Genomic DNA, 23,669 nt, shown 5'->3' on the forward strand with positions numbered 1-23,669 from the left:
TGCAGTATTAGGGAGTGCTTGTAGACGTGTGGGGATGCGCTGCTCTGATGCACTGTAATTATGGCACCACTGGATGGTGAATCAAGTCTGCTGGAGCAAGTTAGTTAGCACATTCCCGCAGCCTCTGCACTTTGTATATTCAATGTCCCTGTGCTTCAAAAGTGGCAGCCCGGGTGCTTTTAACTAAAACTTGTCCAGTGAGCTTTAGTTAAAGTGCCACTGCCACCATTTTGAAGTGCAGGACACTGAATACACATGACTTCGTGGGCACCTTTGGATTTGAACTGATGTCAATGAGCCGAGACATGAGCAAACTTTTCCTTCTTTGGTTCCTGTGAGGTTAATAACCTGCTTTGCACACTTTAGGATCCTCTTGTACTTATTTATTTTCTGCCTGTTTTATTCTTTCAGAGCACCTTTTGGAGAGGGACATTGCAAGGCCTCTAAAGGCCTTTAAATTAGAATTTAATTGGGACTTACCTGAGTCTTGGAACTTGTGATGTCTCTCTGGAAAGGGGTCAGTCTGAATTTAGCCTCCTTCCATCTCCTATTCCTGATCTGTCCCTATTAAAGAATGAAATTGATAAGCAACATGTTAACTTTTCAATACAAAAAAATGGCTCTGCAGTTCTCGCAGCCAATGTCACAAGATGTAATAAAAAGATAAAAATAAAAAAAAAGCTGGTAGGCATTAAGTTGTCTGAGTAAGCCACATGTTTCCTAGTGCTTGAGTATGCTTTTACTATCACCTAGTGGCCAGCTGAGTTGCCTTCCCCGAGTAGACTCTGCAGGAATTTAATTTCCCGGCATTGTCAATTAAAATAGACCATTATGCTGTCCCTTCTGACTTCTGGGATTTTTCATTCATAGGATGTATTTAAGCAAAACTAAATGAATGGACTGTGAAATAAATACAGAGTTTATCTATACACCGGAGAGGTCATTTTCTAGACCCAGTCAGAATTTGGAGTAGCAGGGCTTGCTGGTCACCGCTGACCAGAACTGGGGGAAAAGAGGATACCAAATTAAAAACAAAAAACAACCCTGACTTTTTACTAAATGTCAGGCTTTTCAACACCATTCTGTTTCTCCTGAGTCTTGGAAAGCTTTAGAGCCTTTCCCTTGGGTGCAAAATGAAAACAAATTTCCAGATCCTGCAAGTTGTCATGCAACGAGTTGTCCTTCTCAGGTTAGCTTTTGTTGTTCTGCTATAACAGAATAATGTCGCTAAATAGAGTTATAGGTGTGCAGTTTTCCCACAGTGGACATGGCTACCCTGGAATCAAACCACTTGTAACAGGATAGATATTCTTTTAAGGGAGGCAGACAAAATAGACCTTGCTTAAGCATTTACTTCTATGCAAAATGACTGCAAGGTGGGTACAAAAATTCTATCTACCTACTTTGCAGAGCTGAATGGATCAAGTTGCACAACAATGGTAAGCCCAGTACTTGAGAAGATGTTCTCTAGAACAGGGAACTATTTTCACATGTTTTCCTACCCATCCTCTTGACTGCAGGGTAGGATTTTAGTTATGGTAATTTATATATGATTATAATAATTATGTACAATTAATAACAATATACTTTGAAGAAGAAAGCAGCCCTAAATAAGGCAGATAGCTAAGAAAATTGCAAAGTAAAAGACAGTTTTGCTTTCAAGTAATGAGACACTGGGGCTTTGTATTTTATCAGTACATGACTGTTGTCTTTGTTGGTTATGATGATAAACTATATTCTCTTTAATGATTACATAAGTGTGAAGCATTCAAGTGAGGTATAGATTAATCTGGCTCGTTATTTATATATGGTGTGTTTTTCTTGCTAGGGCAGCTAATTGGGGTCCTTCCATCTCTGGTAACTGCAAAGGTGGTTGTATCAGTGCCATGTGGCCAGCCCAGACTTGTGTTACACGGAGTCATCTGGTACATTTGCTTTCATAACAATGTATTCTCTCCACGGTCATTTGTTTTAGGTAAAGAGAAAAAGCATGAGGCACAGGAATGTTTTGAAAGGCAGTGCCTATCAAGTGATGACTTACAAGCTCTCCAATGATTTTGTAGGCATGTCTTTTCCAGAGGTTTGCCGGTAGGTAGAGCAGGCTTGATTATTCTTCCCCACCCCCATGTGCCTCTTAGTCTGTTTTTTACAGTGAGGACATGTCCAGGTATCTCTTTGTGACTGTAAATCTGGCCTGTTCCTTTCCTTAGGTTGTGCTTTGTGAAGCTGAACCTTGTGCTGTTTGCTGTTGAGTTCAGGTTTGGCGTTCATGGGAACAGGTGACTAGTGTTGCTGGTGGGACAATTTTTTTTTAAACAAAAACTCATCCAAGTAGTGGCTATGCCCCAGGACTTTGAAGTACACTCGCCCCTGAGCAAAGGGCTGATGCAAGTCTTATGCACCACTTACTTCCCACTTTTGCCATAGGTACCAAACTTAAGTGAGACATAGGCCTGGGGCAGTGCGGTGGAAAGGAGCAAATTTCACCCAATATAATTAGTTTCTTCCCCTTCCTGTTCCCGTAAAGATGACCAGCCAGAAAGGCAGGTGTACCTTGGTATTTACTATCTTTACTGATGTGACTGCCCTTCCCTAGAGAGCTTTTTAAGCTGTTTCTGCATGTGCAAATCCCTTCTCCATCACCCAGGAGAAGCAGACACTGAAGCAAAGGGCACATTTAACTTGCAGCTGATTTCAGGTCAGCTGAAAGTAGTCAGCTCTGGGGCTGGCCACAAATCAAGCCTTCCATTTAATGAAAAATGTCAAGGCTTGGGAATTGGTTTCATTTTACATTGGAATAATAGTGAGGACTTTTCCCCCCCAGGGAGAGAGAGAAAGCCAGACCAGAGCACCCAAGCATCCCATGGTTAGGGCTGTACTGTGTGGGATATGGGGAACCCAGCACAAGTCTCTGCTTTGCCTAATTTTGGAGCAGGGATTAAAACTTCAGATTTTCTCTACTTAGGTGTGTGCCATAATCGCTGTGCTGCATGCAGCAGCTTCACATCTCAACATTGCTTCCCAGACCTGAAAAATATTTCTAAACAAAACTGGCTTTTACCAACAGAAAACACATATTGTTAAAAAACAAAAACAAAAACCCTCCCAACCACAAGCTCCTCACAACACTCTTTGGACTCAGGCTTCAAACAACTCATAGTTTTCCCCAGATTGAGAAAATCTGCAAAACCCTTTGTATCAAAACATGATTTTTGATGCATAGCACACTTAAACAGCAATGTCTAACTTAATGGCCTGTTCTGTGCCAGTATGAGACTGTTATGCCACATAACGTGGTACCAACAATCACTGAAAGAGTCGGTGATATGAAAGCAGAAAGTTGTGGGGGGCCTTATTTCACTGTCTTAGCTGCAGTCTCACAAGCAAATTCCATATAGTTCCCCTTCATTTGGAGCGATCAAGCTCATTCTGCAACTATTTATGTCCATTCCTAATGGAAATACTTCCTTGGATTTTAACCATAGAAGGTACTAAGGTTCCTAAACTCTGTAAAACATTGTCATAAAAGTGTGATCTATCAATGCTGACAACAGAACTTGCTATGTTCTGAAGCTGATCTGGTCCAGAGCCAGATAACACTCTCTCTGTTCCAGTGATGAAATACAAGACCGCTTAATGGGAACGCTGGAACCAGTTCATAAACAGGGATTGAGCAAGCAGTGTACAACATGGAAAACCTTGTGAAATTATCCTGAGAGTGGCAGGTTGTTGCATACAATGTGTATAAATGTTTGCTTCTATAAATGAAGTAGCCCCTTTGGGAAGAAACCTCAGAATATGGAATAGAAACAGAGAAAAACAGAATAATGGGTGGTAGGACAATGAAATGGCTTGGGATTTTGGGGTTATGGTCTCCAGAGACCCTGAGCATTCATCAGGCTGAATGAAACCAAGGCATGCTAACCAATGAAAATCAGACCCTGGATGAATCTCTTGTTGTGGGTATTTTACAAGGGGGGAAATGATGAAAAGATGGAAAATAAGTAGAAGCTCCTCGGGGTAGAAGCAATCCTTCTGTTCTGCATGTGTGGTTCTTGTTCAATGACTCAAGCTTCTAAATGCTACCCCAGTGCTAATGCTACTTCTACTACTATTACTCCTACTGATGCAGTTAATAGGTGAGTGTCACTTATTTCTCCATTAGCAAATGAGTGACTAAACAGAAGGGAGCGCAAGGGAGGTCTCTTCTTTTTTTTGTAGGAGGAATAGGAAACAGTTAATATTTTTTACTAGAGTTGCCTGCTCCAATTGCACTGCCAACATCCATTAAAACTGGGCTGAAATCACTAGGATATTCAGATACAACTGATACATCTAGCAGTAGAGCAGGACTACCCAGGTGTACCTGACAAATTTAGTAACACTGCAGTGGGATTCAACCTAGTTGTACTTTAATAGCAAGAGCAGCACAGCAGGTATATTCTCAGCGAAAGTACCTGGGATGTTCATTAGAAAAACAGGTGTCTTTTCCCTAGATATAACAGGCCTGTTCAATACCACAGCAGGCGCACCGAGCCTGCACATTCCTAATACATTTAGCAGCACAGCAGGTATGCTTTAACGGGGAATATTTGGCATCTTCAGCAAAACGTTGGGTGCACCTGGTTATATCTGGAATATTCAGCAGCTGAAGACAGACAACGAATTAATCCCTTAAAATAAGCATTTTAAATAGTTTTGTAGTATGAAAAAAAGCCTGTGTTCTATCAACTTTAGAGTCATAAACAGTCATAAAAAACTGGAAGATTGCTAACATCATAAAATAGGCTAGTCTTGTGAACTGGGACCTAGGAGACTGGGGTTTGTGTTTCTACCCCTGTCGGAGCCTTCTCAAGTCAGTCCCCTGTGCCTTGGTCCTTTATGTATAAAAGAGGGCTAATAACACTTACCTGCCTCACAAATGTGTTGTGAACCTCAGCTACTTCTCTAACAGGGCCTATGAGGCAAGAAGGGGCTGTTGTGATCATTTAAGCTGACCTCACAGGTGACAAAGGTTAAACAACTTCAGCCACTAAATAGACAATAATGTGATTTTTCTGTTTGTTACTGTTTCCCAGTATCCTAATCAACCCGTCTGCAAAGATAATGCTCCATCGAAATGTAATGGGCTTTTTTATTGCCAAATCCATGGCAGAAGTTAAAAGGTAACCTTTCAAATCAAAAAGTTCTGGACAAGCAAACTTTTGGAGAGCAAAGAAATGCATTTGGAACATTTCCTTCCCTCTGCTAATTTTACTCCAATTTCTCCCTCTATTCTGTTATTATCCAGGGCGCATTTTTACTGTAAAGCCTGCCATAGTGATATTGATAATCCAAAACTGATTGAAAAATGTCACTGTAGAAGCAAACTTCGGAGGAGAAGCATCGGAGGTAATTGTCCTTTAAATTTAAGCATCAGTTATAATGAGAGGTTGGCATAGAAATCTGGGCATCAGGTATGATGTACCTACCTGCAGCAGCTCGGGTATGACTTGCCTACCTGCCCACTGCTCCCCTGGCTGCCATGGAAATATGGGCTTGAACGCAGTCTTTTATCCTTATGAAATAAAATACTGAGTTCCACGCAGTTAACTGTGTGTGGATCTTTCAGATGACTTCAGAAAACCTTGCAATCCTGTCTACTTTGACTGAATGTTACAGGCTTCTATAGCTTATATTGATGGGAGTCAAATTGCAAAAAAGAAAAAAAAAGTGTTCCCCTCTGCTGCCTCTGATTTAGCACAAGCTCAATGCCCTTTAGTCCCAGAGCTGAACTCTAAGGTACTTCCATCCCATTGGTGCTGCATGCATACAGTTTGTAAACTGCTTGGTATTCAAGGCTCTCTGGGGCCAGAGTTCATAGTTTCATATAGTTTCAAAGTTGTTAGGGGCTGGGAGGGACCATACAGATGATCGGGTCCAGCCCCCCTGCACTTGGGCGGGAAAGACCGCAGGGGTCAGATGATGCAGCAAGATGCTTTTTGAAGATCGCCAGGGTGGATGTCTGTACCAGTTCTGTGGGGAGCCTGTTTCAGAGGCAGTACAAAGGTGGTCCTTAGTTTGTAACTGATAACTACTTGGACAAAACTTCCATTAAAAACATCAGAAGCAAAGCCTTAGTAAAAGAAGCCAAATACACTGAGGGAAGGCTGTCAGGATATGGCCTAGATAATAATATCATCAGAAGGATGCAAACTAATAAACACGAGGTCAGCAAAGATGGATTTGAGTTTGTGCCAGGATATATTACAAGTGGTAAGCATTTTATGTTAAAAATGTAGAAAGTTTAGATTAAATAGGGGGAAAATGCCTAATCATAGTAACATCAACCGAAGAGTAGAATGGGTTATTCCTTCCTTGCCCCAGATTTCATTTCCTATGGCTCTTAGGTCTAAGAAGGGGCTAGATGGCCTGGCAGATCTAAATTAAGAGCTGAAATCTAACCCAGACCACAGTGAGCATCTCTGTGGTCATCCCTCATTAACACTCTTCTAGATTCATAGCATTTAAGGCTATAGGAGGTGCCGTTTTATCATTAAACCTGATGGCCTGTATGTAACTGGCTACTAAAAACCGTGCAGCTGCTTTTGCTGACCTGAATAACCTGTGAATGGCTGAAGTAGAACTTGTCATGGCAGCATGAAGTAGGAGATCAGGGAGACAGAAATGCTTTTTTTCCCTCAAAAAGTGGTTTCCTTTGAGCAATGCTGAAATCTGCTGATCAGGCAGCACACCCTGCATCCGAACAGATAGATGGAAATGTTCAAAGTCTCCTCCTAGGAGATTTGGGCCAAGCCAGTCATTAGATATAGCAGAAGATGTATTTCTAAACCTCCTCATCTGTTTTTACCTTGTCTACCACTGTACTTCTGACATATGGTACTTTGTGCAACACACAGACACACACAGACACACACACACACACACACGCACTGTGTATGTGTACATTATATAACATTTCCTTTCAACAGTAGATGGCAGCCAAGCCCCATTATTAAATACCTGACTGAAGCACCCAGGGCTCAGAGAAAGGCTAAAGCCATTCATAGAGAGTTGCACTGTCAGGCCAAGTGAACAAATGCATATGCACTGACACCTGGAGGACTCCATATAGTAATATCATTTACAACAAGAAACTATTGCCTATTTTCAGTCCTGCGTACAGATCAACATAGGCCACTCAGGCTCCCCAAAGCCAGCTACCTCCCAGAACAGAGGATCCCATAAATTGCACAGATATCTTTAAGAGTTAGCAGCCAACAGATGGCGAGACATTGATACCATAGGAGCTCTACACCTGATTGTTTTTCTTTCTCTTTAGCGTATGATCTTAGATGATCGGATTTTAAAAGGACAAGACAGGCTTATAATATAAATGTATAGTCATAAAAGGCAATTGTTTGCAAAGCTACGGCTCCACGCCAGTTATACTGCAGAGAGAACAGTTACCTTAGGCAGATGAGAAGTGTTGCCAGACATGAAACCTTGCCATCAGTTTCTCTGTAGGATTTTGGATGTATCGGAGCAAAACACTGGATAATTATAAGTGCTTCGGTTCGTGCCAGAAAAGGGAATGTCGCTTAAACAGTTTGTGTCACCCTGGCCTGGATGCCTCCAGTACCACTATGAGCCAAAATGAATTAAGGAGTGGTGGATGAGATCCCCAACTAGTGTTAAATCAGTGTGTCTCCATTGTCTTCCATTAAACCAGGCTGATTTTAAGACGGGTAGGAATCAGGTTTATTGTCATGAGTCTAAAAACTGTTTCAGGACTCGAAGAGATTTGGACTGCAGTAAAAGGAGCCAAGAGGCTTTGCCAACTACGTGCTATAAAGTGCCATCATTTAACTGGAGTATGTAAGGCAGCAAAAGGGAAAGACTTTCTGTTAAAGTAAAAGACGAGGGCTATTCCTGCTTTTGCTTCAGGATAACAGAACCTGGCCAAAAATGTTGTCTCTTGCCATCTAATGTTGCCATGATTTTGAGACATCCTGAAAGAAACCAGACTGAAGCCACTCAAGACGGGTATCTTATATTCGGGGAACAAGTACAGGGCTGAGAGCTTTGCCCGTGCTTCACCTCGCCCAAACGCTTTGGCTTTGGCCCAAAGTAACCATCTTTAGTGGTCAGAGGGGAATTCAGCCTCCCAAGTTTTTTTCCCATCTGGGCTGCTTTGCTGAGAGTGTCAACAAGAGAAGCAATCACTGCCAGCAACAAAAAAACAAAAGATGGATAAAAGGAGAAAAATGTTACTGAGAATAAGGGCAGGGGTGAGACATCCCAAGGTTTGAAGCGTTCAGCTTGTTTATAGCATTTGCTCCGGGCCTCATTCAGGTGGTGTCCTTCACCTGGATGCAAAAACCCCTGACTAGGAGTTTGCAGGTGCTTTAATCCCCCTCTAGCTGACCTAGCTTGCAGTGCGTGTTCAAGGTTTGAGGCTGTGTTACTTGGGCCGGTAATCCACCTACTTTGCTATGAGGAATGTGGGCCATATTAATGAAGTGATGATCATCCAGCTTTGACTTCCCACAATTCCTCCCAGGTGCCCAGATGCCCAAATAAATACTCCCACCACTCAGTGGGAATGACTCGCCTATTAACTCAGCTGACTGCACGTGACATTTCCTCTGAAAGTCCTAGTGACGTGTGGTGAGGGCAGGGCCAGCAAAGCCAGTCACCCAGGTAGGATTCTGCAGTATAAATACTCATACCTGTGCTAGTCTGAAGTTGGTGCTGATCTCTTGAGTTAACTCTGCAGTACAGACGTACTCAAAGTCAGTGGGACTTGGCTTGTAAGTGGAATAGGGCTGGATTTGATGTCTAGTTGCTTATAGATGCAATAAGGGCTAGTGGGATTTTCAAAACCTCTTCATTTTCAATAGCACCACATAGCTATCTGCACTGTTAGGCACCTAAATGTTTTTAAAGTCTGCCCTTTTGATGTTTTTGGAAATCCCAACCCAGATGCTCAGCAGGCAAAGATGAACATTAATGCTGTTGAAGTTAATGGAGGGCTGACCCTTTTGGAAGACCCTCTGGCCTCCTGTGCTTGAGGTGAGGCAGAAAGTTTGCAGCAGATCCAGATCTCTTGAGTTAACATTAAGTGCCTCACTATAAGATGGTCATTCCTCAAGCTCACAATGAGGTCTCAGAAGCTTAGTTGTCTCAGCTCGGGGATGTTTTTAGATTTACCCTCCGTTGCTTAGCTTACAAAACCATTACTAAACTTGACCTCTCAAAGAGATTGACAGCAACATGTCATGTCTTTGGATCATTTTCCATCCTGTACTGTGACCACCACCTTAAAATGGGATTGCAGAGGGAGCTATCTTGTTACCAGGAGTAAATGCACCTGCATTTAGCATACCTGTGTGGGTGCAATTACTGTTTGTTAAAGTCAACAAATCGCCTATTCAAAAAGATGTCTCTTCTGTGCCAGGAAACTGTGTAGGCTCATTAGATGTTTCATCTGGATGAGCATAGTTTGGAAATGGTTACAAAATGAGAAGGAAACAAAAAGCATGTGAAAGGGTTCAGCTGTCAGTCTGTGCGATGAAGAGATACGTGGGTCTGAATGCCTCTCCAGTCCAAGTTCCCCCACATGCACATTGGACCTGTTTGGGCATATGTGACGTGGAGATCTTTGCTCCTTCTCCTGTCAGACTCTTGACAGGGGTAGGGATGAGATTAAGAAGGCAGGAGACAAGGCAGACACAGGGCTGAGGAGTTTGAGAAGCTGTGAGCCACATAATGACGTCTGTACACAGGCCTCGTGTAATTAGATACAGATGGATACCAACTACTTTAGAAAAACCCACTGGGTGCCTCTGCATCTTTAGATGTATACATTTTCTTTAAAGTTGGCCCTCTTTAACTTAGGAGCAGGAAGGACTTCTGGAGTTCACCTTGGGAACTGACCCTTTTAGATGCATGGTGAATTCCAGGTACCACTTGTCTAGCAAAGAAAAGCACTTAAAGCACAGCAGAGGTCTGATGTAATTCAGTGGTAGCTGACTTGGAGTCTGGCTTAGTGTGGGATACCTGGGAGATGAGGTCATCTGTTTTGTGGGACAAATTGGCAATTTTTATTGGGTTTTACTTTGAGCATTTGGGGTCATTTGAACCTCTTAAAAAACCTGCAGAAATGTTCATGTTAATCCCCTTTCAGAATCAGTCCATGGTTGGTCTAACTGCATAATATTAGCTCTGCATGATGCTGTCAGGTTCCTACTAGGCCTAAGGTACCCACATTATAAAGCTGCACTGCCTTGCTGTGTTTGGCTCAGCAATTACTCAAGGCCCCTTTGTCAGGCATTTTTTAAGCCCCCACAAAAACCTTTTTAGCACTTGCAACCAGAATATAAATATATTTGAGGGATATACAAAAGGTAGCAAATTCCTTTTCATTGCCTTTGTTTCAGAAAAGCTGAAAGCCCGCCGAGAAACTCTGTGCGTTCCAGACCAGGACCCAGTAAAGTCAAGGTCTCTTGGGGTTCTTCCTCCTTCGAGTTATGCTGCCAGGTAAGAAATGTAAAAGAGAGAGAGAGAGCGCGTGTGTATGTGTGTGTGTGCACGCGCACACATGCACATTTTAGGGATGTCCTGGTTTTGCTGCACTGAGAATTTGGGAGATGTGGAAGGCTGGGTAAGTCTGTCTCCTTTTGAAGTGGGTTCAAAGGGCTTTTACTTCTAAGTCCCATGCCTTTGTCACTGGTTTTGTTTGCAGTGCATATTTTGTCCTGATTAAGTGAAGAGCCTTACAAAGCAATCTCTGTCTTATACATATAACTCCTTAGCCTTTCAGCCCACACCCACTGTACAGGTTTAATCCTTTAAAATGCAGAGAGCGCTTCTAAGATGCTGAGTGTTCAAATGCCTTCCAACTTCAGTGGGAATGGATGGTGCTCAGCTTCTCACAGCTGTTGAGCACTTTGCAAGCATGAGACCCTAATGTCCAGGCATAAGTACAGACTTCGCAGCATGCCTGGAAAATGAGCAAACCTGGACTTCAACAAAATATGGAGGAGGCACCATCTAAAGTTGAATAATTTTTCCCAAAGAACTCACCCCCTGACCAAAGCCTTTCCTGTTAAACCCACAGTAGCCTCAACCTGAGTCACTCTGCTGATTGCAGCAGTGGTGGTAACACAAAGGGAGATCTGCCCAGATCCTCCCATTGTTCTTGTGGGATTAGCTGGTCATCAGTCAAATTGAATCCTGGGCTCTGCAGTATAGACCTGATCTACCTATTGAATTAGCTACAATAATTGCACCTGTAGAGATGACTGGTGATACCTATACTCATAGAAATAGTCCATAACTTCCCAGGCACTTCTGCTGACCTTCACTGAGATGACTCATGATGCAAGGTACCATGCAGCACAAGAAAGGGCACCATAATACGACGAATCCATTACTGGCAGCAGTAGTAGGCTATTATATTGTGGAGAACTACCCAATGAAGGATCCTTCCAGTATGCATTGGCAACCTTGTCACACAAGAACTTTTGGGAAATGAGACAAAATCCTGACAGGGTAAGGACACTAGGAGCATTTGCAAACTTCTTCCTTTAAGGGCTGGATGGCAGTGTCTGTGAGGAGCTTGCAGACTTGGGAGATCTAAAAGAAACAAGCCCTAATTTAATAAATAAATGAATAAATAAAAGTCCCCCGCCCCCCCGCATCAACCTGTCCAATTTTGTGCATCAGCAGCAAAGGCAAATGTTGGCACAGCAAGAACTCCAGGGTCTCCTTTGGGTAGCTCTGCAACTCAGCAGCTGTCCCCAGCACTTACATGGTATCAGGACGATAAAATGTTGTTCATTGCATCTGCCCTACAACCAATTAGGTCAGCTGTAAATATTGGAACTGCATGGTAAACATATACACACGCACGGGTAGATTGTGCTGACTTGTTAAATATAAGTGAAAACATAATTAGATTTATAACACATCCCTTCCCCCTCCCCCCCCAAACCCTATAACATAATTTACCCAAAAAAAAGAGAAGGAAAAAACCTTCACAGCCTGCTGAAATATCATTATTAAAATGCGCATGAAAAGTCAATTATGCCAGAGGGAGGTATTTAAGAGAAGTGAGTTTCTATACTCTGGGATTACACCTTGGGGATTATATGTTTCTTTTTATTTTTTTTTCCCTGAGATCTTTGCTGCTGCATAACAAAAGGAAAAGAAATTTTACTAGGAGATGTTCTGTAATCCCCTGAAGACATGGCCAAATACTCACATAAATATTTCCTTTCCCCGTCAAGTTTCTACCTCACCATCATATCAAAAGGAAGGAAACTATGTTCCATCCAGCCAGGTCAGGATTGTTTCCTACAGTACATTTTCTGGTATTTAGTTTTAAATGTCACCAGAGATTGGGCTTACATTGCTTCCCATGGGAGGACATTTTACACTGTTATTATTAGTAGTAGCAGTATTTATTATTTGTATGATAGCAGTGCCCAGAGGCTTCTACTGCTATACAGCCATGTTAGGCTCGGTGCTGTCTGTACACATAGTAAAAGGCAAGTCCTGGCTCAGGGCTTACAAAGGGTGGGAAGGTCAGAGAAGTGAAATGGAGTATCCGAGGTCACCTAGCAAAGCGGCACTCATCCAGACGACAGATTTGCAATAACTACAGAGGTTTTGAAAACCCGATTGTGTTCTTCGCTGAAATCAAACCCAAGCCATATTTTGTGTAAATGGACTTAAATCAAAATGTCCACTTTCAATCAAAACCTGATGTTTTCCATGCAGGGCTTATGGGGTGGAGGAGGAACTCCTACATGCTGTAGGATACTGCCTTGATAGATACTCAAGTTGAAGTACCGATTTTGTCTGCTATGGGATGACAAACTGCTCTGAATCAGGCAGGGCAGAGCTTCTCCTACATCTCAGAGCAGAAGATAAACTGTACACATGCATGTACTCTCTCTCTTTCCTGGTGGTAGCTTCTGATTTCCAGTGGCTTTGGTGGGGAATTGGATGCCTAGCTATCATGGGTTCCTAGAAAAATTGTTAAAGCTTTACCCAATATAGTTACAAATTACTCACCCCTCTAGTATAAAAGAAGCCTTATAGGTCAATGAAGCCCCTGTTTTTAGGAAATGGTCAAGGACATGGGGGATTTGAAGGAACATAATGTGAAGCTCTCCATTCAAACATGTGCAGAGGTACCTTTCTGAGCAGCACCTTTGAAGAAGAAATAAGATGCAAAAAGAGATAGTGAAGGTGGAGTGGGCACCACAACAAGCCAGTAAGAAACAAAAAGAAAAACCCAAACCTAGCATTTTCATAGGACAAATGATTTTTCAGAACTTGAAAGTACCAAAGAATATTGATTTTTCCATAAAACATTTTCATTGGTCAAAGAATTTGGCCAGTTATATGTTTAATTGAAAAAAAATCCTGTTTTGTTCCCCTCCCAAATATACATAAAGAATTTTTATTTTATTTCTTTTTATGGGGGTAGAGGTGACTGAGTACATCTAGATTTTTTTTTTTTTAATGCAGTTAGAGATGGTTGATTTTTTCCCTCTTCCCCATCAAAACGCATTCAGAACACCCCAACCTGGTCTGTTTGGGAGGAGTGGGGCAAAGTTATAAGACTACAGTATCCCAAATTTGCTTATATTTTTAGTTGCATGCAGGGTTTTGATTAAAGCTGTCTTCCCTCCAACAGCACGCACAAAATTCATATCCATGTTATTGTCCACCTAAAAGAAATCCCCAAGAAATGAGTCTGTATATCAAGGAAAGTGACTTTATTAGCACCATTTAACAAAAGGAGTCCTATAAAATTGGTTTGAAGTGAATGAAAAGAAACCTGTTTGAGTTCTTCAACCACTTATGAGTCCTTACATCAATACACTTGCCTTGCTAGTCATGGCTTTTCCACGCGTTCTGGCCTGAGGCGTGACAAATTTAATAGTGTATATTTTGCTGAGTTGTTGACTTTTGTTTTTCATTCCTGTTAAGTTACTAGCTAAGTACAAAAGAATGTGTGTGCACCAGGCCTCATGTGGCTGCTGCACCGTGCTGTCTCATTCCCATTTTTGTCCTGGATGAGAGTTCATTTACCCAAGCAAAGGATTAATAAAAACTGAATTAGATGAAAGTGAAAGCCAGGTTAAAAAGCAAATGTTAGTTCTTTCTTTAATTGAAATTTATCTAGTATCTGGATAATTGCTCATAAATACCTGCTGGGTTGCCAAGCCTAAGTTGGGGCTTGTCAGTCTTTAATAAATCTAAGGGAATTAAAATCTCGCTCTTTGATGCTAACCATCTCATCCCAACCCAAAGGCAAGGCAAAACAAAGCAATAATGCTAAGCACTCCAGCATTCAGTTAATCTGGCAGAATGCATCGCGATCTTTATGAATGTGTGCGAGGGGCTGTGCAGGAGCTCGCGAAAAGGTCATCGGTATTTTTGGAGCGATAAATCACGGAGGGAAAGATTTGCATTTTGGCTGTATAAAATCCAGGGTCGGATTAGAGAGAGAATACTTTGCAGTAATATTTCTCTGCTGACTTGTTTTATTAGCTTCCTTTAAACATGTTACATTATTGCTTATAGAATTTCATTTACTTGGATTGGCAGCTTGATAAATATGTCTATTGGCGATGATTTGGATTGCTCTGGGCATTAATATTATTAAAACCTGTCACAAGGAAATGTCTGAAAGATGACTTACTGTAAAGATTACAGCATGAAATAAATCATACAATGGTATTTGTTACCGTTTATGGCCTCTTGGAGCCGAGTCAATCCCTTTTTATGTTGCATTATTTTTCAAGTTTTTATAGCCTTACATTATATATCGCTGTCAGAAATGAACAGATGGGGTGTCAAACACGAGCCTTCTGAATAATTCCCACCCTCGGGTTATTTGTATGAAGGACAAGTGTAAAACTGTGTTCTCAAGAAAAAGGAGATAGATAGAGGTGGAGAAAGTGTTGCTACAATAAGCAAGATCCTTTTTGTCAGCATACACATTGTGTTTTTGATCCCTACCTGGCATTTACCCTGCAGGAGTGGAGGGGTCTGGAAAGTTGAGCTGTCTCTGTTTTGGTTAGGGGAAAACCTAACTTACAAGTTAAACAAGTTTCAGTTTCCCTTTGTTTTTCTGCTGATACAATGCCAGCGGGTATTTTATTTTTCAGAGAATTTAGAAAAGCCTGGAACTTTTCCATCTCTCTTTTGTCTAGATCGTTTTGGTGGAACAAGATTTCTTTACGATATTTTTGGGGCGCTCAGGGGCACCTGGAAAAAGGAATGGCAAAGGAGCAAGGAGTAGAAAATGAAGTCAATACTTGTGATTGGCTTTATGATAAGATATTGAGAAGGTAGTTTCTCATTTTATCCACATTTTCCAATTTTGTTTAAAAAAATAATAATAATAATTGTTCCTGTGCAGATAAATGGATGGTGTTTGTGATAACAAAGGAAGAATTGCGAAGAGATAGGCAAAGTCGCATGAAATTTTTTTTTTTTTTTGTGAATATTTGTGAACTTAATCTAAAGCAAGGTGTTTCTGGGTTACAGAGGATATTGTTTTACATTCCACTCTTTGCTCCATTGCGGAGTCCTATGATTCTTGCAGTAATTTATCAAGAAGTCCTTGTCAGTGCCAAGATGACAGATTAGATGGGCTGATAGATACAGTGAACTGATAAATACATATGAAGTTAATTAGGCTTATCTAGCTTGGAAAAAGCAGATGAGAGACCTTAATCCCACAGTATTCTCCCTCTTTCTTTCTGTTGCAACATCCTCAAGTGCCTACCTTGCAAATGAATCCAACCTCAGCTCCATCCATATTACTTTGATTCCACTACTCCTTTTCTTTTATATGTGTATCTTTAGATCCACCCTAATTTATTGTTCCAGCACCTGACCATTGGGGTGAGCCTTGCTCAAAGATCCTTTTTGAACTTCAGCATAACTTGTATAACCATCTATCCTCCCTAATTTGCCTGGTTGTTACCAATATTACTTTCAACAATCAATGTAATGGTAATAAGAAGTGGTAGCATAGCATGTAAGACCTCCTGCCAAGTGCCACAGGAACAGTACAAGTTGAACCCCACCCATTTACTGGTGCCAGAGGGGGGTACACAATTATTCCATTGACAGCTAATGACAAATCTGCATTAGGTCAGGAATTCCTAAGATGTGTCAGGTAAATCCCTAGCTTCACTGAATTCAGTGGAAGCTTTGACATGGACTTAACTGGAGCCAGGATTTCAGCAATGATCTCTTTCCCAACTTAAAGCAGTGCTGATATCCATATGCTTGCCTCAGCCTTTTCCTGTTCCCTCCCTTTAGGCTACACTGTACCAACTGCAGAATGCCATGCCCCAAGAGGTGACAACCCTTGTCCTTAAATACCGTACCTTGGCTGACGTCTTCATTTGTTCCTACATTTCACTGTTCAGTTAGTTTTAAAGACACCCAGTGACATGTTCCAGCCTTGTACACTACTCCATTATGCTCTCAGCCTTTGCCTCCCTTTGCTTTTTCCCTGAGGCTGATGAGAGAGACTTCCTCTCTGTAATGTCTGCCATTCGCTGCCTTACTTTACCACGTTATATCTCATGTGAAAGCAGGTTCTTTCTCTCTTCCCTGTGTCTCTGAATTCTCACTTCTCATTCCTATTGCCAAACCTTCCAAAGGGTTTGGGGGATATACTCTTTTTGCTATGTAAAGCAAAAGTGCATTGCACAGTGCAAATGGTGTTGCACCCACCCATATGTTACTAACCCCATTACACGATACAATAATACAAGCACTGTAAGACTTTGCATGAATGCAAAGTCCAGGTGCAAAAGGATAAGCTTCGTAATAAGATTTCTCTGTGAACTTGTGCAAACTATTTATAATTTGGTCAGCTCCTGATTTTTAATGAGTGCACCGAGAATGACTGAAGCCTCTGGCAGCATGCACTTGATATTTTAATTACCCACAGTAATTCTGACAATTACACAAATGTCATAAATCGCATCATAATGACCCTTAAAAAAAAAAAAAAAGCCTATTTAATGACTGGATGGGGAATTGAGTTAAACAGGTGCACAGTGGATTATCAAGGAGGTATAAACTCTGGACTACAAGCTATTTGTCTAAATGTTGTTGGTTGGACTGATTGGAAGGCTCTTCTACAGAATTTCACCCTTTCTGCTTAGTCTTCCCTTACTTTTGTTGTCTTGAGTCCAAAGACCCATTACATTACTGGGTCCATCTTCCTAAGAGTGCACTATTTTTTTTTGTCTGGCAAACTCTCTCAGGAGCAGGTCAGCCCCAGGACTGCTGTTCTTGTGCCATTATCAGCACCCAAGCTAGCTAGCTTACAGCTAACTCATGGATGGCTATGTTAGCTGCCATTTTGTATGCAACGTAGGCATCCTCTCAGTTCCTCATCTATAAACTAGGAAATATGATCCTTCCTTTTTTGTTGAATTGTGAGTTTCTTGGAGCAGAAACTCTTTTGTGTCTGTGTGCATTTATAATGCCTGGTACACTGGGACTGATCATGGCTAGGCATGAATGTAAGAAAAATAATTACTAGCAATAAACAAAACCTGTAGGAGAGACTGGGTTTGAAGGCTTAAGTGACTTCGGACCAGATGCCCGCACGACAGTCTAAGGAAGGTTGGCTGTATCGGGAGCTATATATTGGTAACAACCAAGTGAGTACAAGGGTCCAGAGTATGGCTCAACCCAGCCAGAAAGGGACCGAGAAAGCTGAGGGTCCCCTTTTCCCACCACATCCATTGCTGGCGGTAGTTTAGTAGGGTGCTGTAGGTGAAGGCCAGTCACAGCTTGGGAGCGAAGGGTGAAAGAGTGAAAGGACATTTTGTCTGCTAGCTGTTCCTGAAGGGGAGCGCAGCTGCATGTTACCTCTTACAAAAGGCAGAGGCAAGAAGGACAATCTTGCTTTAAGAAGATTTAAGAAGAAAGGCCTTAGAGCACTAGAGATTACAGGCTAGAAAGTCAGTCTACCCAACAATATTGGGGCTGTCCCCAGCACAGCCTGCTACTCAGCTTGGTCCTGGCTCCCTGGATTTGGCCCATAGTGAGAATCACTTCTATTATCTAGGATCTCAACCATGCCAAGTTCTGGTCTTTCAATTATTTTGCTATTAATAACGTCATGATAAGTGGGTGGAAGTAGCTAATGGCTCTCAGCCATGAATGATCCCAAATGTTCCCATGCTCTATTCTCCTGTAAACCTTGACAGATTGGGAGTGCTTAGTAAAATATTGTAACGCTCAACACGCATTTACAAGAAAGCGATCTGTCCCATGACAGCTTCCAGATGTGTGAGTATGTGCAATTTCATAATTCAGGAACAGATTCTATTGCCCTCTGCAGATCCCCCATCAGCCTGTTCACAAGCACTGTTGATAATTAAATTAACCCACTAACTAGCCATGCAAATTCTGATAAGCAGTGACCAAAAAAAAAACACAGGGAACTGTCAAGAAGCTCTCAGAAAATGACAAGGTTGTCATCAGAGATTATTCGTCGTTAAGATGAAATTTGTTTTTCCTTCCCATTTGCCAAATTCTCCTTTGTCCCTTCATACATGTCAACTGTTTTCAGGTTTTAATCTGATAGCTAAGGGCCCAATTCTGCTACCTGTACTCAAGCTGCATAGTATGTTAGCCTGTGTCAACATGGCTCCAAAGTGCCAACAAAAGATAAGTCTGCCCCCCCCCCCACAGGCACTCTGTGTGACACCCAGATGTAAATTTGGCAGCAGAGGCAGTTCAAGGATGCACCTAGGAAGCTCGGATAAGCCCTGAGGATGTACCTCCAGCCAAGGAGCAGGATCTCTACTCGTGGGGAGCCTGATAGCAGTGACTCAGGACTCTTGGACATGCCATCTGTCCTCCCTAATTTGCACAGAAGAGATGAGTCAGTCTTTTGGCAGTGCCTTTGGTCTAGCTGAGCAAGCCACATAGATCTAGCTGTAGCCACTCTTTAGAATCCTCTTCTTTCGTATGGCTAGAGCAAGCAATGGCAGAGGAAGTGCGGGTTAATCAAAGTTGTGTATTGAGATTTGATAGCCAGTTGAGGACATCTGAGTTGGCGGGGTGGATTGCTTCAATTCCTCCTTGATATGCAAGTTCAGGGGAGTTTGCAACATGACTCATTGACTGCACCTCATTGCAAAAGCAGTTCAGTGAGTCCTTGATGTCCCATTTGTTCAATAAACAGGCAAACCTTCCATGTCCTGTACCAATGTGATTCAGTGTGGTCCAATATCTACACTGCAAGTGGAAACCTGGAAGCTCGATGGTCAGATTTACAACCAAATATTTGTTGCATGCTCTTTAGACTCAAATGACAGCAGGACACAGTGTGACTAGCAGCATGAAGCCATACATTTTGAAATTTAATGTTCTCCTCCTACTCCTCCTCCCCCCTAAAGTCTGACCAGTAATGACTTGGAGTCTAAAACTTTTCATTGTGAATGAGTGCATTGCACCGTTCAGTTATGTGACTTTTTTTTTTTTTACATGCTTCAGAACAGATAGACTTGGACTTTTCAGCACTTCGCACAATAACGCAAAACCAGATCCCTTTTTACAAGTGCTGTCTCAAGTCTGTCCCATGAATGGAAGGCATTTTCCTTTCTACATCTCAATGAAGTTCTTCCTAACGTCTAGAGTAGATTTAGACTAGACATTAGGAGAAACTTCTTTATGATAAAGGTTACCAGAATTTGGAATGGGCTTCCAAGGGAGGTGGTGCTCTCCCCTACCTTGGGGGTCTTTAAGAGGAGACTCGAAAAACACCTGACTGGGGTCATCTGACCCCAGCACTCTTTCCTGCCCAGGGCAGGGGGTCAGACTCAATGATCTACTGAAGTCCCTTCTGACTCTAGAAATCTTTGAAATCTATGAAAATGGTTACATTTTGCTATTGGTATTATGTCATGACTAGGAATTGGGAGCCAAGAGTGGGATCACTGAAGGTCAAAGTGGTTCTAACATATTACATATGTGCACACACACACGCACTAAATTCATGTATTGTGTGTGGCAGGAGAAGCTGCATTGTGGTTAGCCCAATAATAACCTTTGAGAACATCTTCAGAGATCTTACAATGGATGCCATTATTAATAAACTACAGTTTTCTGTACTTTGGATCGAAAAACACACATTCAGTAAGCAACAGGATGCCCAGTTTTCTTGTGATAATCCTATTATCATTAAATCTCAGAAGTGCTAGACTTGCTGCAACTGGTTTGTAACTGTGTGTGATGCATGATGTGTTCTTACCTGGGTAAGTGTTAGCATCTTTCCTAAGGAAAGCTATTAGAATGGAGGGTGAATGGGGAGGACTGTGATGACAGATGGCTGGAACAGGAGATGTCTTTGTTTTCAGGTCAAACAGCTACATTGTGCTAAAGCGGCTTAAAGTACTCATTAGACCATCTAAGCCACCTCTCAAGCCATGCAGCATTGGTTGTCCATGGTGTTGCCAACTCTCATGATTTTATCTACTGAAGTACTATGTCTTTGTGATGCACTACATGGGCAGCTTTCAGGTCCTCATTGTTGCAATAGATCCTTGTACTTATTTCTATAGCTGCATGTTATTGGTGCTCACTAAAGGTGCTGTAGTTGTAAAGCAGCTCAGACTGGGAGACTAGAGATTGGAGTCTAACCCTGACCCTTGCATCAGTCTACTGTGTGACTTTGGGCAAAACCTGTCACATTTATGTCCTTTGGCGGTTCAGGTGGTTAGCTCATCCGGCTCTTGAAACTCCGGGGCTTTGTTCATAACTGGGGACCTCAGGTAATGCTGTAATAAACATTCATTATTACTGTTATTATTGACTGTTAAAACCTTAGTGATTCCAGCGTAATCCTGTTGACTTCACTGGGGTTGCATGTATGTAGCTAAAGGGCTGATTCAGTTCAGTATATATAATTAAAAATATTTTTAAATGCGTATCGTTAGGCTTGGTTTTACTGGTTGTGTGATGTGTTTCTTAATTATTTGATAGACTACTCTAAATAATGATACTTTGTAATTATGCACAGCACCTCTACATACATTAATCAATTAAGCCTCACAGTTGCATGTGACATAGAGAAAGCACTTTTAATACATTGAAATTTAAATGATATAAATTAATCCTTGATGAACAGGTAAAGCACAGGCAAGCACAATATTCTCACACAGCGGGGAAAGACTTTGTAGGAACCTTCTCGAGTACAGGAGATTTTTGTTTTGTGCATGAAACTCCAGTCCTCCCCGAAGGGTATGTTTAACATATGTGCAGAGCTGGGAGTGATCCAGAAAACAATAAGAGGAATCCCAAATGGTCTGTCTGCTGAACAACCCACAAGACATGCATTAAATCATTCACAAGGACATAATGCAGCAAACAATGCAATGACATCAGGGTCAATTTTGCCAGTAGGCTGTGGCCTTTTTAAGCTCCAGCTGTTGAATCAACCCGGCTACTACTTTCAGGTGTCTAATTTCTTTCTTGTTTTGGAAGTCTTCTACAGTGGCAGCTCAGGGATCTGATGTATGTTGATTATTTGGGTGTAAAGGCGCAATATCTCCAGTCACCACTAGTTTAAAGAGACTGTGGTTTCTGTCCACTATCCTTTATCTGTTCCAGTTGTCATTCTGGGAGACTGGAGGGAGTGTTGTGTCCCAAGGACTTGCTAGTGCTCTTGGCTTGCAGAAGTGGAAGGAAAACAAACGAGCACTGATCTCAGTGGCACATGCTCAACCCCTGATGCTAAAACTCACTTTTAAGTGCATTCTTGTATTGCGAGGACTGAAAGATCCCAGGTCAGAATGCTGCAGACTGGGGATTCAAAAGAGATTTCAGAGCTTTGCAAAGATATTGTGAAGGATTTAAAGATAGTTTATCAGCAGGAAGTTGTTGGCAGCTGAAGATATGATAAAAGGGCTTCTGCTCCTGTCTTGTAATGCTATAGACAACTGTTAATCACTCCTCCTAGTCCGCATACAAAGTTTGAAACCTTATGGATCTGTCTAACTGTCTTCTAGCATAGCTCAGAGCTATGATACCTACCCACAATTCAATAAGACAGGACTGATGGGTTTATGTTACATTATGACTGTGAGCTTATGCCAAAAAAAAATTAATTTCACTATCATGGCATAGTTATCTGTCATTTCAACTCTAATGTACCTGTGATTGCTGTCATCTTGGTCAACAGATTAGTTTAAACAGGGACCATTTACAGGTAAACTCATGAGCATCTCTACAGTTAAACGAGAGGACCAAGGCTTGTAGTGGCAGCTATAATTGACTCATATTCTTTGTTAGTTGGAAAGAAAAGGGACGCTACCAGTGGGAGAAGCAAAGGTGTTTGGGGTTTTTTTTTGGGGGGGGGGGGGGGCGGGGGGTGCTTGGGTATCTTTATTGGACTAACTCTATAATTGGGAAAGCTATTAGGCTTTTGGGCACAAAGGGCCCTTCTTCCTCCTTTGCACCGGTGAGTTACACGCTCGCCTCTATGAAGCCAAATTTTCAAACTTTCAGCTGTAATTGGAGATGGGTTTGCAAACAGTTCCCTTTCCAAAATTAACTTTTCTGAAGTGCTCAGTACCCAGCAGTTCCTTTTCAGGCATTTAATGCCTGATTTTTCAAAACAGCTCAGCATCCAGGGTGGCCATTCTTTTGACGATCTTGGCCTAAGTTGTGGCTGCTGATCTCTGTAAAGTGTGGCCAAGGACTGTTTTGATAGGTTGATGTCCATGCACCAGAAATGTACCATTGCCTACTTCCGAGCACCCAAATTTTCAGTGAGAAGTGATCTATTACTTTCCCAAGGAACGGGGATTTCTGTAAGGATCATGTAATTTTCAGAACATATTTCAGAACAAAACCTCAGTTAAAGAGCAGTGAGCTAAATCAGACCCTGCTTTGCCTTGGCAAGGACATCAGGTGGATGCTTTTACGATGAAGTGAATTTCTCACAGTCCTTTTTTTTTCAGTTTAGGACTTGCAGGTGTTTCCTGTAAGGCATATATATTTCCTATAATATTAGAATGAAGAGAGATGTCATTCATGACAGCTGGCATATATAGATGGTAGTTTTATGATGATAGGGAAGTATACACTGATTGATTTGTAGAGCTGAGTCAAGTTTAAAGAGCTTCTGAGAAGATCATCTCCAACTTGCCAACATACCATTTAATCACTGGCTGAGATTCATTATCTGGGCAGGAAGGAGGAGGCCTTGAGTGCTGGGGAGGAGTCGCATAGTTAATGGACACAACCCATCTACATTTGGCATCAGGCTGCCTGGATAAATGGGAGAGATTTAAAAGGGCACAGGTTCATTTATCCCTCTCTATATATCAATTACTGTGGACACTGCAGTCTAGAGAGGCAGTTTAGTGTCTTACTACACAGAGACAAAGAGAAACCCAATTACACTGAAGGGTGGACTATTTTCCGGTGGTTAAAGGGAATTCTTTCTCATGCAAAATGAAGTCAGTCTGCAGAACTTGCAGCCACTGGATACAATGGAGACCAACACCCACAGGATTCTGTGAAGGAGTGGGAATTGAAAGGGCTAGCAAGGGTGTCTAAAATCACAGGAACCTTTGATTAACAAATTTTGGTAGGGACATAGAATGTTGATGTTTAAG

At 41.8% G+C, this 23,669-nt stretch overlaps 1 protein-coding gene across 1 annotated transcript in view; it reads left to right on the forward strand.

Moving 5' to 3' along the window:
* KCNU1 (potassium calcium-activated channel subfamily U member 1) overlaps nucleotides 1-23,669 on the forward strand; it is a 72,108-nt gene that overhangs the window by 17,518 nt on the left and 30,921 nt on the right. The window contains 5 exon segments of the mRNA XM_090053910.1: nucleotides 1,976-2,088; nucleotides 2,211-2,279; nucleotides 5,079-5,165; nucleotides 5,291-5,391; nucleotides 10,422-10,521. Of these exon segments, the coding sequence (XP_089910036.1) occupies nucleotides 1,976-2,088; nucleotides 2,211-2,279; nucleotides 5,079-5,165; nucleotides 5,291-5,391; nucleotides 10,422-10,521 (470 nt within the window).

This window comes from Crocodylus siamensis, chromosome 6 (assembly GCF_052110815.1).
Source record: "Crocodylus siamensis isolate JL-2025a chromosome 6, ASM5211081v1, whole genome shotgun sequence".
In the NCBI taxonomy this organism is placed as follows: Eukaryota; Metazoa; Chordata; order Crocodylia; family Crocodylidae; genus Crocodylus; species Crocodylus siamensis.